Consider the following 12583-nt stretch of genomic DNA (forward strand, 5'->3'; position numbering starts at 1 on the left):
AGCTACAGGTATTCATTCATCAGGACTCAAGCATGTTCCTTCCCAAAGACAAACATGTTTCCGGGATGCTTTGCCTTTGTTCTCTGGCTCCTGGAGTCTACAGAAGGCCCCAGGGCAGTCGGACCAGCTCAGACCCTTTCCCTTTATTTTGGGCAAAGTCTCCCCTTCCCTCTGACTCCCTGCCTCTCCCCCCCCCCCCCCCCTTTCCCTTGTCCCTAGTCTCATATTCACAAAGTTCTGTCTGGGAGTAGCTTTGATATCTCTTGCTGTATTCCCCGCTTCTTTCATTTTGCATCCTTAAGGAAGTTGGAAAAAATTAGCTGGTCAGTCTCCACCCAGACCCCTCTTGTACTTCTTCTAAAGCCAAATAATCATACTGAATGGTCCTCACTAGGATTGCAGGGCTAAATTTAGGGCATGAAATCATGCTCTAACCAGAGTTGTCTACCTATCTTGCTGCTATGTTCCTACTTCCACCACCCAGCTTTTGCTAGATTTCTTGGTTTTCTACTGTTTTGACTACTGCTTTTCCACCAACTCATGGTTCTCTGGGACCCTTGAGAGCCTCTATTTACCCTGCACCCATGAGTCACTGAGCTGAGCTGAGGAATGGCTTCCACGCCCGGGCTTCTGGGCTTCTGACTCACAAAAAGCCAAATGAATAGCTCTGGGGTATGAGAAACAGACACTGCATCTGGGGGTGGAGACTCCACAGAAGCTCCAATGTTTCCCTGGAGAAATGAACTAGCCAGCCCCTTATTGTACTGACACAATGGGAGTAGCTATGCAGATATGCATAGACCACCAAGGGGAAGGCAGGTCTTGGACATACCACCTGGGTGTTTTAAAGAAGGTCCAAGCACAGCACAGTAGGTAGATCCCTTGGGACAGTCTGTGTCACCCAAAAACAGAGTAGGGCCTGATTGGGATCAGGAGGGGGTCCAAGGTGATGAGGTCATTCATTAACTCTCAATCCTGCAACTCAGCAGTGGAGGCCCTTCCTGCTCACTAGTGTCTCGTAAGCAGCCCTAGTTTTCCCAAGTGGGCAACAATGAACTTGTTCATAATGTAGCTTTGTGAGAGGTCAGTCTCCTCCTAGGCAAAGCCCACTTTGGAAAACCCTCGACTTTATTACTTTGTATGCATACAAGGGACACATACAGCCATGCACACAGGACGCAGGGATAAACACGGAGACATGGGAATGGGAATGCAGACACATGCACACAGACAGACATGGACACACAGGCAGATGAAATGGACACACACTCACGCACCCATACAGGCACTGGCACACAAACACACCAAAGCCAAAGAATGTTAGCTCTGGGAGAGTCATTTAAGAAATTTTACTCCCTCATTTTAACAAAGGAGGAAACTGTAGCCTGGAGAAGTGAGGGGACTAGCTCAAGATCACACAGCTGGTTTTTATTCTTTCTTTCCTTCTCTGTCCTGAATTCTGAACTTTGCCCACAAGCTCAGCAGGAGTGCTGTGCTTTGCTTGGGGGTCTAGCTCTGTACCGTAGTCAGGGAATTATACCTGAGCAAAGAGCCAGGGTGATCACGGGGCTCACTTTGTGTGGTTCCCTTCTGTGGATGGTTGTATTTCCCCAAGTGACCACAACAATAAGAACATTCCCATGCTCTTCTTACAATGACTTCAACACTCCTGCCACCAGTCTGTGTTCCTTCCCCTTGATCTGGAGCTTGTGACTGCTCCAGCCGATCGATGGGGTGCAGCAGAAGCAATGCTGTGCAACTTCCTAGTCTCAGTCATAAAGAGAATAGGACTTCTGCCCTCTCTCTGTCTCTCAGCACACTCATCCTGGAGACCCAGCCACCACATTTGGGCCCAAACCAGCCCACATGGAGAAACCATGTGGATGGGCCCATAGGAGAAAATCGTGGCCCCCAGTTGACAGCCAGCGAGCCGTCAGATGATCCCATCCTCAGACATTGTAGAGCAGAGACAAGCTGCTCTTATGTGCCCTGTTTGAAATTCTGACCCACAGTATCTATGAACATAATAAATGTTTGTTTGACTTTACTAAGTTCTGGGGTCATTTATAATGTAGCCATAGTAACTGCAACACCATCTCTTAGGAATTATAGCCCTGTGCTGCCTCTTGTCTGATGCTGAAAATAGTTGCCTCACATATTTTGCCCTGTGTTATTGTTCTAGGAGAGCTAAGTCACCAACCCAGGACTTTAATCTGTTCTCTAAAATAATGATAAAGATAAATAATAACAGCAACAATATTGAAAGCAACTTCCTTTTATAGACTGCTTTCTATGGACTGGGCATTGTGTTGATCATTTTATATACATTATCTCAACGAAGCCGCATAGCAGTCTTACGAAATAGGTATTTATTATTAACCTCCTCTGTACAGAGAAGAAAACTTCATAGAGATTAAATGACTCACTTATGGTTTGCACACAGGTCTGTCTGACACTGAAGCTGATGCAATTGACCATATACAGAAGCTCATACAGACACACTCACACCCCCCAATCTGCATTATATATACATACATATGTACATGCCTAGGCATATAAAGATGCATACACACCCATTACACTTTTCCAGGATTTTTTATACATTTAAAATTTTTGTTGTTCTCCGAGGTAAAAATCCCCTTCCCCCAATTTATGTTAAATAGACTGCAAGAGACCCAATCTGCTTAGTATTATGCTTCCCAAGCACACCCCAAGATAAAATTCTCTCCATCTGGGGCCACCACAGGCATGGGCGGCAGAGATATTGTCTCTGTTCTCCTGCCAAGGATTGTCTGGGACCCAGACTTTGGGGGAGGTGGGGCGGGACTCTTAATAGGACTTGGCTTGGTAGACAGAAGCCTTCTCCCGGGGCCATGAGAACTGTGCACTTGATGTTGTAAGTTTCAAAATTCAGTGAAACACAGTGATTCCCAAACATGCAAAAGCAGAGAGCACAGAACAAGAGACCAGTGCTTGGAAGGGGAGCAGGTGAAGGAGTTTGACACAGGACCCCCTTGTTGAAATAAGGTAATTTCCAAATATTCCAGAATAGTGATGGGAGCTGGCTGATGGGATGAAGAGCCATTCAATGGGGGCCTCTTCATTCTGTAGGTTTACTAGATTCAGCATGCCTCTTCTTAGGAAGAGGAATGGGAGGTACTGAGAATTTCTTGGCTGGCAGTTTCAGAACAGGAAAGAAGCTTTTAGGGAGCAAGAGTCTCAGGGCAGAGCACTGGGCTCAAGAACTTAGAACTTCTCCTTGGGGCGCCTGGGTGGCTCAGTCCGTTAAGCGATGGACTCTTGGTTTTGGTTCAGGTCATGATCTTGGGTTCATGAGATCAAGCCCGAGTGGACCCTGCTTAAGATCTCTCTCTCTCCCTCTGCCCCTCCCCCTCCCTCGCTTGTGTTAGGCACGTTCTCTCTCTCAAAAAAAAAATTAGAACTTCTTAAAATAGTGGAGACCCCAGTTCTAATCTTGCGAATACAGACAGAGATGGATACTGATGTATTATTACAATCACCTTTATCTGGAAAATAGATACCCCAAGTGGAGCCCCACCCCTGCCTTCAAAAAGTTCCCCTTGTGCAATCTACAGCAAGCAGCTGAATTCCAAAAGGAGGAAAGTGAAATGGGAAGTGTTTAAGGTTCACCTCCAACTCTCTGCCCCCTTTGTCAAATTCGGTCCTGAAGCACTGTTCCAAAACTCCTTAGAAGCAATCCTTGAGACTATATATAATATTCTTACCCATTTTACAGGTTATGAAACTAGTCCCGAGCTTGGGCGCTGACAAGCCGCTGGCTCAGTGGCAGCACCAGCTCAGGAAGCCAGTGTTGCCTCCTGTGTCCCTGGCCAGTCGGCGGTACTCTCTCCACCTCACCAATCTGGGGGGCTCTGCAGCCTCTGGGAAGGCTAGGGGCATCGGATGAATGAATGGCCAAGTCTCCCCAGCCTAGGCGGTGAGGGGCAGTAGGTCCGTGTCAAACTAGGGTGCAGAGGCCACTTCTCTCTCTGTTGTTGCCCGCCTGTCCCATCTTGTCGCTCCTCCTTCCCCCGTCCGGGAAAATCAATGCAGATCCGCGTGCCTGGGTGGTCCCAGCCCTGGCACGGGGGAGAATGTTCCCCAGACTCTTTGTGTGCAAGTGTGTAGAGCGCGGACACCGGGAGGGTAGTGCAGATTGCCGGCTCAGATGGGACGGCTGGGTGACCTGACTGCAAAGTTCTGGGGGGGGGGGGGTCTCTAGCCCGCGGCTCCCTTTCCGCCCTGCACACATCCTTTACCTCCGCTTCCCTGCGCAGCTCCTGGCCTCCGCGCTCGGCGAGCTGGGCGTCCAGGCCGCCCCACAGCAGCAGCGGCAGGGCGCGCAGCAGGAGGCCGACACGCGCCGCCATCTCGCCGCCGCCCCCGCCACGGGGCGCGGGCACGTGGGGAGCCGCTGAGCGCGCGGCTGCCCGAGGCGGTCAGTGGTGCCCGGGACCCCGCGGATGCTCCAGCTCTGCGCCGCCCCCGCGCGGAGGAGGGAGGGCCTAGGGGTGCGCCGGAGCCCCGGCTCGGTGCGCGGGGCCGCCCCTCTGGCCGCTTCACCGGGATCCGGCCCCAAGTGGTGCAGACCAGGCAGTGCCTGCCGGCGGGTCGCCGGCGGGGGACCTGGAAGGCAAGGGAGGAAGGGAGGGAGGAGGGGCGGGGGCCGGGCACTCCGGCCCCACCCACTCCGCTCCGCCGCTGGAACGCGCCGCAGTCCCGGAGCCTCTTCCTCCGGCTGCAGAGCCTGGCCCGGTGCCCGCCGCCGCCCTGCCCACCCGTTCTCTCTCCAGCCACCTCCAATTGATCCGAACTCTCCGGGGAGGGCGGGGGAAGAGGGGTCTTCTGGAGACTGTAGCTACCCTAAGACTTCGATCAAGCGGGGGCGGGGCGGTGGTGTCCTGGCCTACCAGAGGGTCACTGATTATTTCAGTCAGGCTGGCAGGGAGCGAGATTCTGGGCTAGAAGAGAAGGAGCCCTGGGCTGGGATCAGAATAATTGGGTTTGAGTTCCAGATCTGATTCTTTGCTAGTCGTGTGAATCCTGCCTCAACTAACTTGCTGTCTGCGTGGTCATGGGCAAGTCACTCACCCTCTCTGAACATATTTTTCTCATCAGTAAATGGCGATAATGAGAATACCAATGTCATGTGGTTGTAGGGAGCATTTAATGAGTAAATAAGATCTGTAAGTAACTGAGCACTGCCTGACATCGTGCAGTACCCGATAAATAAATAGCAGAGTGCAGCTTTGTGACTTTTGGCAAAGGATTTAACTACTTTCGAGTGCCAGTTTCCTCATCAATAAAATGAGAGCAAAGTGATGTTTAGTTCCCAGAGTCGCATGAAGATTTTAAAAAACAAGAGTAAAGTGCTTTGCGCTTTACATTTCACATAGTCTGTATTGAAGGTGGAGCGAAGCGATTTGTGGAGAGCCTTCGCTAAACTCGCACTAAACACAAATAAACTGCCTTTATTATCTGCCTGAGTAACAGTGAGCAGGTTGCTGCTCTTCTAGTCTCAATTTGCTAATCTGTGAAATGCAAATGGCCCAATGTTACCCACCACCAAGGGGACTGTTGTAGCGATTCCAGGAGTTGATATGTGTAATTTGGAATGTCTAAAGTGCTAAGCAAATGTAATGACTTCTTATCCTAAGACTTAAAGCCTTAGTAGTACACAGAAGGTTTTTGTGTTACTTCAAAAAAAGGTGGCACTCTCCATCAGAGTTTTAAAATTTTAAAAAGGCACCTCTTTCAGTGGACTTAGAGAGAGAGGTTCCGTGAGCTAAAAAATTGGAACAGGCCACGCCCACTGCCCCACCCAACCAATGAAAAGGGGGCAGTCCTCTCAGGCGAGCCAATTAGAAACAGGTGCACCTTTGCGCAGGCCAGTGAATAAAAGGCGGCCTTTGCAACCCTCCGCCAGGGCCTCGATTTCGGGCATAGAGTTATAACGTATGTTTTATCCTGTAGGTGCCCCTTCTCCACTGATGCCGTTGTGTACATTCATAAGGAGCGTCCTTGCCTGTCACGAAGGCCCAGAGGTGATCGTCAAGGCCTGGGCCTTCCCCTCAGAGAGTTTTCAGTCTAGCGGGGCAGCCTGGAAGGAAGGCTCTCGGATCAGGACAACTGTGACACAGCCTACAGGTTTAAGCAGAGTCCCGTGGTGAGCTTACAGGATGGAGATTCTGAAGGCGAGTAGGGCAGGGTTGCTAGATTTAGCAAATAAAAATACAGGATGTCCTGTTAAATTTGAGTATCGGGTTAACGACAAGTAATCTTTTTTAGGATAAGTATGTGCCAGTGCAATGTTTGGGACATCTTATACTAAAACATTCACCAGGATCTGAAATTCAAGTTTAACTTGGTGGCCCCTACTTTATCCGGTAACCCCAGAGTGTGTGTGTATGTGTGTGTGTTGTCTGAAGGTTGCAGGTATGATGTGGTATATAGTGCCCTTGACCAATAGGTGGATTATTTTTCAGTTTTTATTTAAATTCCAGTTAGTTAACATACAGTATAATATTAGTTTCAGGTGTACAATTTAGTGGTTTAACACATACAATACCCAGTGCTCATCACAAGTGCACTCCTTAATTGTCTCACCTATTTCACCCATCCTCCCACGTACCTCCTCTCTGGTAACCATCAGTTTGTTCTCTATAGTTAAAAGTCTACTTCTTGGTTTGCCTCTCTCTCTCTTTTCCCCTTTGCTCATTCATTTTGTCTCTTAAATTCCACATATGAGTGAACTCATACGGTATTTGTCTTTTTCTGACTTATTTCACTCAGTACTCTCTAGCTCCATCCATGTCATTGCAAATGGCAAGACTTCATTCTTTTTTATGGCTGAGTAATATTCCATTGCATATAACCACCTCTAAAGAAGAGGTGGTTGTTTATCAATTAACGGACACTGGGCTGTTTCCATAATTTGGCTATTGTGGATAATGCTTCTATAAACATCGGGGTGCATGTATCCCTTTGAATTGTATTTTTGTATTCTTTGGGTAAATACCTAGTAGTGTGATTGCTGGATCATAGGATATTCTATTTTTAACTTTTTAAAAGTATTTTTTAAAAAGATATTATTTAAAAACATTTTAAATGTTTATTTTTGAGAGAGAGAGAGAGCACATGAGTAGGGGAGGGGCAGAGAGAGAGGGAGACATAGAATCCAAAGCAGGCCCCAGGCTCTGAGCTGTCAGCACAGAGCCCGACACGGGGCTCGAATCCACAAACCATAAGATCATGACCTGAGCCAAAGCCGGCCACTTAACAAACAGCCACCTAGACACCCCCAAAATATTTTATTTTTAAGTAATCTCTACACCCAATGTGGGGCTCCAACTCACAGTCCCAAGATCAAGAGTCTCATGCTCTACTGACTGAGCCAGCCAGGTGCCCCTATTTTCAACTTTTTGAGGAACCTCAATACTGTTTGCCTGCGTGGCTGCACCAATTTGCATTCCCACCAACAGTGGATGGGGATTCCACTTTCTTCCCATCAATGAGTGGATTTTGAAAGGCCAGATACTACTCTGTTTTGGAGCAGCGAGCTCTGAGGAACACCAGTTGGTAAGGACATTGTGGGCCAAGTTGGAGTCTATCCCAGGTTTTCCAGTTCTTTCTCCAGGCAGAATTTCTCCATCCCTCCCTCCAGTACATCCCAGAGGGTCTCCATTTCAGCTGCACTGGGAGGGGAGGGGAGGGAAGGGTAGGAAGCAATGCTTCCCTGGAGGGCTGAGTGACTGGGAGGATTCAGCCACTCAGAGAGCTGGCCCTCTGGTCTTTCTCTGCATCTCAGGCTAGCCATCGTCCCTGGACCTTGAAAACTAGCACCACTGCTTTGTTTGAACGTTGACTTCCTCCACTTCCCTCTTGTATTCTTGGCTAGATTATTTCATCCCATCCTCACTTGTCCCAGTCTGCCTGTTTGTGGTCACTTGGAGATGCCATCCAGACTTGAAAGTGCCTGCAAGAATTTATGCACAACAGAGCCTTGTTTGCCCACTTATTCTGGGCTTCAACCATATCTTGGGACAGGATGTCTCCATTTCCCAGAAAGACAGCATGTTTCCATAGTTAGAGTCTGGGTAAGCAGGAATTTCAGTTCCCTTCTGCCTCCAAAGCTTACTCCTAAGCCCCAGAGCACCAGATTCTCTGATCTTCTTCAGGAATCCAGGGGCCTACGCAGCTCCACAACTTACCTGCCGTATGTTTTTACTTTCCAGGACACATCCTGAGCCAAATCACTTTGATGGGGTGGAGGAGGGTGGCCTGCTATGTAGAGGGACACTGAGGAAGAAAGGAAAATGGGAAAGGGAGGGTAGTTTATTGGAAGAAGCTCGGTCCACAGCAAGGGCATCAGAAGAGTGACGGGGATACTCTTCTGGGGGAGAATAGTTATGGATCAGCCACATGCAAAACAATACTGTGATGACAAGTCCCTATGTGAATCTAATACCTTCATTTTCTCCTTTGGTGGGAGTGGGGGTGGGGATGGGAATGAAGAGTTGGAACAAATAATAGTGGTTGATACTTGTTGAGAAATTAACATGTGCCCTGTATGTGCTATGTGCTTTATGCAAATCATGTCACTGAATCTTTGCAGCTTCCTCGGGAGAAAGCTACCATTATAAGCATCCTTATTAAAAATTTTTTTAGGGGCGCCTGGGTGGCGCAGTCGGTTAGGCGTCCGACTTCAGCCAGGTCACGATCTTGCGGTCCGTGAGTTCGGGCCCCGCGTCGGGCTCTGGGCTAATGGCTCAGAGCCTGGAGCCTGTTTCCGATTCTGTGTCTCCCTCTCTCTCTGCCCCTCCCCTGTTCATGCTCTGTCTCTCTCTGTCCCAAAAATAAATAAAACGTTGGAAAAAAAAATTAAAAAAAAATTTTTTTTAAATGTTTGTTTTTGAAAGAGAGAGAGCGGGGGTGGGGGGAGAAAGAGAGAGAGAGAGAGAGAGAGAGAGAGAGAACGTGAGTGGGGAGGGGCAGAGAGAGGGAGACACAGGATCTGAAGTGGGCTCCAGGCTCCGAACTGTCCGCACAGAGCCCAAAGTGGGGCTTGAACCCATGAACTGTGAGATCATGACCCGAGCCACAGTTGGACACTCAACCGATTGAGCCACCCTACAAGCATCCTTATTTTAAAGATGAGAAAACTAGGGGTGCCTGAGTGGCTCAGTCAGTTAAGTGTCCGACTCTTGATTTCGGCTTAGGTCATGATCTCACGATTGTGAGATCAAGCCCTGTGTCAGGCTCAGTGTGGAATCTGCTTAAGATTCTCTCTCTCTCTCTCTCTCTCTCTCTCTACCTCTAACCCTTCCCTGTTAGTGCTCTCTCTCTCTCCCTCTCTCTCCAAAAAAAAAAAAAAAAAAAAAAAAGTTTATATAATTTGTCCAAGGTCATGAATCTGGTAATGGAGCCAGGGTTCAAACTCAGATAGCTCTTAAACACTATGCTGTCTCATTTCAAGTCGAAGGATCAGTGGATCACCTGCATGAAGAAACTTGTTAAAAATTCAGATTCCTGGGGTGCTTGGGAGGCTCAGTCAGTTAAGCGCTGACTTCAGTTCAGGTCATGATCTCGCGGTTTGTGAGTTCAAGCCCCACACTGGGCTCTGTGCTGACAGCTCAGAGCCTGGAGCCTGCTTCAGATTCTGAGTCACCCTCTCTCTCTGCTCCTCCCCCGCTCACGCTCTGTCTCTCTCAAAAATAAATAAACTTCAAAAAAAGTATAAAAAAATTCAGATTCCTGAGCTCTACTCCAGGCTTACTGAATCACTAAATACTAGATACCAATGTTCAAGGGGAAGATAGGACTAGGTTTCCCAAAGGCCTGTCTCTCTCCTTCCCTGCCTCTCCATTGTGGTTGAGCAAGTTCCTGGCCCAGCTAGGCTGGCAGTCCTCTCCTTTCCTCCTCTTCAAAGAGAGCTGCTTCCTCTCCCTCTCTCTCTGCACCGGGGCTCACTTCAGGTCCAAAGTGCTTCCTGACTCTCCCAGAGTGGACAGACTTCTCTGAAACTCATGCCAGAGCTCGGGTCTGTTGCATGCTCCAGGGAGTGGCTGGCAGCTGCCTGGGCCATTCCTTCTTCTCTGACAGAAGGCAACAGCTGGCCAATGAGTCGTCTTCCTGACCAGGACCCCTTGAATCAGGCAGGATATATGGATGTGGACAAGGCCCCTTCTGGGCCTCAGTTTCTCTCTTCATAATATGAGGAACAATTAGCTTTGTCTGTGCTCCTTCCTCCTTCCCAGGAAGTGTGCGGAGCACAAAGTAGATTTTATCAAAAGGAATTCTGGGCTCTGGAGAAAGACACTAACAGAACGACCAACCTCCCCAAATCACAATAATAGGAACAAGAAGAAGAATGAGGACATGGGATCAGCTTGGGAGACCTGAAGAGGAGGCATGCCCCAGAGTTGTGAGGATGTTAGCTGTGATAATTTGGATTCATTATTGACCATAACCTCTGTGCATTCTTAGCTGTGATTCAATTTTAGAAGCCCTGAAGTCCTAGCAACCACTTCTCCCTCTGGAAGAGAAATTTCTTCTCTGACATGTGGATGTGGTCTCATGAGTCTGGGTCACACTCACAAGTGTACCTGTCTATCTACCTCCCAGTACACACACACACACACACACACACACACACACACACACACATGCTCCAGAGGACTAGAAAAAGCAAGAGATATGGAGTGAGACAAAATTGGGTTTGAATCTTGACTTTTTCATACTCTGTTATCCCTTGCAAGTCAAATAACCTCTCTGATTTTCCGCTATTTTAAAATGGGACAACAATGGGGCACCTGGGTGGCTCAGTCAGTTAAGCATCTGACTCTAGGTTTTGGCTCAGGTTATGATCTCACAGTTTGTGAGTTCAAGTCCCGCACTGGGGCTCTGTGCTGACAGTGCGGAGCCTTCTTGGGATTCTCTCTCTCTCTCTCTCTCTTTCTCTCTCTCTGACCCTCTCCACTCTGTCTCTCTCAAAGTAAATAAACTGTACGAAATGTTTAAAAAATTAAAAAAATAAAATGGGACAACAATAAGTCCTAACTTTTCTGTTATCCTGATTTGCTATAGGGAGCAAGCTAGACAATAACTTATAATCCCGTCAAGTGCTGGATTCTGGGTGCACAGACACCAGCATACATGCATGTATATACTCCACACAGGTTCACACTGGGGTACACTCACATCCAGATGACATACACAAGCCTGCCCCGGAACAATCACACAAGCACCTCCTTGCCAGCCACAGCTCTCTGGCTCAGAGCAGGCCCATCTTTCCTAACCCTCATCATGATTTGCAGGGCGGCAGCCTCTTCTGGTTTGTTTTTTACTCACACCAGGACCCAGGGGACTTACAAGGAGCACAATAAAAGCCTAGCCAATCTGGCATTGTGCCCCACTTCCCTTCCACATAAAGGCTGTCTAACCACCAGGCATCTGGCCTGAAAGGCTGGCCAGGACCTGCTCAGCATCTGTTGCTTTGCTTAAAAGACCTACTAACAGGAAAGTGTCTGGTTCCTTTCCACCCCAAACAGGAAGTGCCTGCCACTGTCCAGAGGATGGGGTTGCTGGTCATTTACAAGAAATCAACCCTTGCCTTGCAGAGCCTTGGGGTAATCTTCATGGGATGCTTGCTCTCTAGGAACGCTGGAAGAGCAGGATTCCAGGGACACCTCCTGGGATAGCGGTGGGAAGGTGGTGATGATGGCTAGGACTACCTACTGCCTGTGACACCTGGCACAGAACAGGCTGTCCGTCTCTGAACAACACTCACGAACACTTACTCTGTGCCCAAGTTCTAGAGAAGGTCTTTGAGCTTGAAGAACTTACAGACAAGTCAGAAAGACAAGTCATGCCATCCCCCCACCCCATTTATTTATTCGTTCATTAAACACAAGGTTGTCTTCCTTCCCTTAAAAAAATTGTTTGTTTTTTTGTTTTGTTTTTTTTTTTTTTAGTGCCTACTGTTTCAGGCACTGTGTGGGGCACTGTGGAGTTCAGAGGGGAACCAGGCAACCCAGCTAGAGAACAAATCAGCCTGTTATCAGGTAGGCAAGCCTGGGATAATGTGGTGCAACTGAGAGTTCCATAGGGTTTCAAAAGAGACAAAAGATCATTGTTTTTTTTTCTCTGGTGGGAGCAGTAGTCTTACTGCTTTCTCTCTTGCCCCCTACGGTCCACTCTCATGACAGCAGCCGGAGCAACCACAGTAAAACAGGTCAGACTGTCCTATGGTGGCTCTGCTAAGTGGCTCCCTCTCCTGGCTTCCCTTCTCACTCTAGGAAAGTTCACAGTCTACAGGGGCCTACAAGACCTTACACAGGTGGTGGAAGGTTGGAAAGCCAAAGAGGGGTGGAGGCAACTCCAAAATTAATCAACATCACTAAGATTCTACCAGCTATAGGACGGAGGGATGAAGGGAGGATTGGGGCTACAGGATCCCAGGAGCCAAGGCCATGAATAGAAATGATCTCTGGGGGCACCTGGGTGACTCAGTTGGTTGAATGTCCGACTCTTGATTTTGGCCCAGGCTCGTGGGTTGGAGCCC

General features: G+C 48.5%; 1 protein-coding gene across 2 annotated transcripts in view; it reads right to left on the reverse strand.

Annotated features, from left to right (window-relative positions):
- The window catches only part of MMP28 (matrix metallopeptidase 28), a 25883-nt gene extending 21132 nt beyond the window's left edge, over nt 1–4751 (reverse strand). Inside the window, exon 1 of one of the 2 annotated variants that reach the window (XM_043583732.1) lies at nt 4281–4751. In XM_043583732.1, the coding sequence (XP_043439667.1) occupies nt 4281–4391 (111 nt within the window). In that variant the 5' untranslated portion in view covers nt 4392–4751. The remainder of the gene's footprint in view (nt 1–4280) is intronic. The other variant, XM_043583731.1, reaches the window with a different exon arrangement.
- Nucleotides 4752–12583: the final 7832 nt, after the last annotated feature.

Source organism: Prionailurus bengalensis, chromosome E1 (assembly GCF_016509475.1).
Source record: "Prionailurus bengalensis isolate Pbe53 chromosome E1, Fcat_Pben_1.1_paternal_pri, whole genome shotgun sequence".
Lineage (NCBI taxonomy): Eukaryota > Metazoa > Chordata > Mammalia > Carnivora > Felidae > Prionailurus > Prionailurus bengalensis.